At 39.2% G+C, this 3,743-nt stretch overlaps 1 protein-coding gene across 1 annotated transcript in view; it reads left to right on the plus strand.

The window, feature by feature from the left end:
* The window catches only part of LOC107660475 (DNA topoisomerase 2-alpha-like), a 49,312-nt gene that overhangs the window by 10,351 nt on the left and 35,218 nt on the right, over positions 1–3,743 (plus strand). Inside the window, exons 7-8 of the mRNA XM_016449781.1 lie at positions 2,922–3,134; positions 3,236–3,409. Coding sequence (XP_016305267.1) covers positions 2,922–3,134; positions 3,236–3,409 — 387 coding nt within the window. The remainder of the gene's footprint in view (positions 1–2,921; positions 3,135–3,235; positions 3,410–3,743) is intronic.

Genomic DNA, 3,743 nt, shown 5'->3' on the forward strand with positions numbered 1-3,743 from the left:
GGAAAAGTCAGATTTTCATGATATGTCACCTTTAAGATTAAAACTGGCAACTCCGCAGTGAGTCAGTGTCATGGACGTAGGACAGAGCACGTGTAAATATCTTTTCTAGTCTATATTTCCATCTTGTAATGCTGCTGTTTTGGGTATTTAAAAAAAAAATATATATAAATTATTTGTAATAGAGCAGACACTGTCTGACCGTGTGTACACCGGACGCGACAGTTGTCGTGCCGCGCCTTGCTGCGCTAAAAGTCTGTCTACACTTGACGCGACAAAACGACAGTTGCAAATCATTTGAACGTATTGTCAGTACAGTTCGTCATAAATAGAACAAGGCATTAGTTTACTGATGAGGATCGTGTCGCATCTCATGGCGCCACGCCGCATACAGTGTAGACAACATCACTGGGTTCTATTGTCTTTTGTCGGATCATACCACTCGCATCCAGTGTAGACATGGTGTGTTTTTTTTTTTAATGGGTTATGTTATAGCCCTGCTTGTTTTTAATGTTTTTATGAAATATCTGTATTGACTACATGATCATATCATCGTATTATTTACTTCCATGCGAGCCACAATGGAAAGCTTGGCGAGCCGCATGAGGCTCGCGAGCCGCGCAATGAGTAACACTGGTCTAGAGCAAATGAGTTGTAAAAATTCGGAAAATCTTTGAGCTCATAATTTGTTAAAAAAATATAACGTATTACACATTAATGAATAAATCAGTGTATATATAAACATTTTTAATTTACAAGTGTCGTGTCTGTGATTTTTTTTTTCTTTAATTTTTTTATTCATGTAAGCTATAGCTTCTGACCTTTTAAATCAAAACATACTCATGATTTTATGACATCAATTACTGCTTTATTTAATCAGAAACAGTCTAAATGTTATTTATGTATTTTGTTTTCATTGTATTGAAAGTAGGCCAACAGCGCCCTCTACGGAATTACAACACCTTACCGAACGGGCATTAGGACCCGGAGGAGGCTGCCGGTGCTGCCACTGCACGTGCTATTACTGTTCACTCTTATCATACACCTAACGCGTCATTCTGTATGTGCATTCTCAGTTTCATTCTAAATGCAGCGATCCAAAGCAGTGAATCTAATCACCATTCAGGCAAAATGAAAAAATTTGTTTGCTTCAAAAATGAGTCACACTGCTGACGTGATCTCATCGCTAGCACACCCTGAGCACATGTGAGTTAAAGGGTTAATTCACCCAAAAATGAAAATTGGCCCATAAATTACTCGCCCTCAAGGCATACTAGGTGTATATGACTTCTTTCAGACGAATCCAGTCGGTGTTATATTAAAAATTGTCTTTGATCTTTCAAACTGTTTAATGGCACTCAGTGGGTGTTGCAGTGCTTCAATCCAAAAGAAGTTAAATAAAAAGTGCCCATCCATTAAAAAAAAGTGTCTCTCACGGCTCCGGGGGGGAGAACAAAGGCCTCCTGTAGCGAATCGATAAGTTTTTGTAAGAAAAATAACCATATTTAAAACGTAATAATCAATTTAATCTAGCTTGCGCTCACTGTTGTAAACTGAAGCAGTTCTGGGCGGATGACGTATGAGGTCTGCGTTGCGCATGCGCCGCTCAGAAGTGACGAACGTGGAAGCGCAGGGGAGAGGTCAAAACAAAACAACAGTCACTGATTAGAAGTACAAATGAGGATTTGTAAAGAAGAATGTCAGAGGATTTCGAAATAAGCCAAGAGGAGACTGGTTTTCCTTTGCTAAAGTAAGGAAACTTTGCTTCCTTTGCTCCTGTTAACAAACGTTGGTTTTCACGAGACTCACTGGCGCATGCGCAACGCTGACCTCATACATCATCTGCCCGGAGCTGCTTCCGTGTACAACTGTTGGCGCAAGCTAGATTAACGTAATTATGTTTTGAATATGGATATTTTTCTTACAAAAACGCATCGATTTGCTACAGGAGGCCTTTGTTCATCCCCCGGAGCCGTGTGGGTTTTTTTTTTTTTTAATGGATGGGCGATTTTTATTTCACTTCTTTTGGACTGAAGCACTGCAACACCCGCTGACTGCCATTAAACAGCTTGAAAGATCAAATAAATTTTTTTATTTAACTCCGACTGGATTCGTCTGAAAGAAGAAAGTCATATACACCTAGGATGCCTTGAGGGTGAGTAATTTATGGGCTAATTTTCTTTTTTCGGTGAACTAACCCTTTAACCTATTCCTCTTATCGGCAAGACACATCGGCATAATTTTTCATATCAGGCCGATGCCGATATGTACATTTTAAAGCCATTATCGGCCGATTCCGATATCGGTCCGATAATATCGTGCATCCCTAAACAAAGATGCAATTCACAACTTATGCAGAGAAATAATGCTGGCTGAGTGGACGTGAAGCTTTATTTTCAAGCATTTATACTTTTGCTCCAAGTAATATTTGCAATGTAATATTAGGCTTGTGTTTTAATATTTACTGTAAACAATTCTGATTCATTTTTTCCCAACATAATTACATACTGAAATATATTTTGTGTTGGGAAATTTATCTGTTAGGCAGTATGTTTCTATATTTATATATCTCATCCTGTGGAGAGAAAAAAAAATACCATAAACATTACATGCGTCCGCCTATACGATTTACATACCTATATCCTAAAAACTAAATCTTTGCAACTGAAATCCTGTGCAATTGCACACCAGGTCATTTTACGTTGAAGTATTGGCTGTCAGTCGATGATGCCCTCTGGTGATTGAAAAAAGCAGTATTGTTATTGAATACTCCTGTAGTTTAAAATTCTGTGAGCAATCTAGTCAGATTGTGATGCTTCAGTTATCGTACAGTCAATGTGATTTAATAGTGGCAACATTGATCAGAACTGATGTGCCTTATCTTAGACAAACATGTTAAAACTTCTTTAATCTTTTCCCCAAAGACATGGTTTGATAACATGGGCCGAGCAGGTGAGTATAAGATCAAACCCTTTGATGGCGATGACTACACCTGCATCACGTTCCAGCCGGACCTGGCAAAGTTTAAGATGCAGGCATTAGATAAAGACACTGTCGCACTGCTGACTCGACGAGCATATGACATCGCTGGGTCCTCTAAGGGTGTCCGTGTCTTTCTCAACGGCAAGAAGCTGCCTGTGAGTATATAACTGGTTTTTGCTCTTGACCCCATAACATTTTTCTGTTTGTTTGCATCACTGTATCTTCCAACTAAGTTTAATTCCCTTTATCTTTTCAGGTTAATGGTTTCCGTAGCTATGTGGACCTGTATCTAAAGGATAAGGTGGATGAGACCGGTTCTCCCCTGACAATAGTCCATGAGATTGTGAATGAGCGCTGGGAGGTGTGTCTTACCCTTAGTGATAAAGGGTTCCAGCAAGTCAGCTTTGTTAACAGCATTGCCACGACTAAGGTAAACATCTTCAGCTTTGCAATTTGGCATTATGTTCAGTTTTCAAAAGGCCTGTTTACAATGCAGGGTGTCCGTGGGTCCTTAAAGGGATAGTTCACCCAAAAATGACAATTTGATGTTTTATCTGCTTACCCCCAGGGCATCCAAGATGTAGGTGACTTTGTTACTTCAGTAGAACACAAACGAAGATTTTTAACTCAAACTGTTGTATATAAAAAATGTACTTGCAGTCTGTGAGTCAGAACCTACCAGGATCAGGAAACAGTCCTCAATAAAATGTGCTGCACACATCTGAATATTTGGGTTGAACTGTTCTGGAACAGTGTTGTAAATA

This window comes from Sinocyclocheilus anshuiensis, unplaced genomic scaffold (genome assembly GCF_001515605.1).
Source record: "Sinocyclocheilus anshuiensis isolate Anshui unplaced genomic scaffold, SAMN03320099.WGS_v1.1 scaffold1449, whole genome shotgun sequence".
NCBI lineage: Eukaryota > Metazoa > Chordata > Actinopteri > Cypriniformes > Cyprinidae > Sinocyclocheilus > Sinocyclocheilus anshuiensis.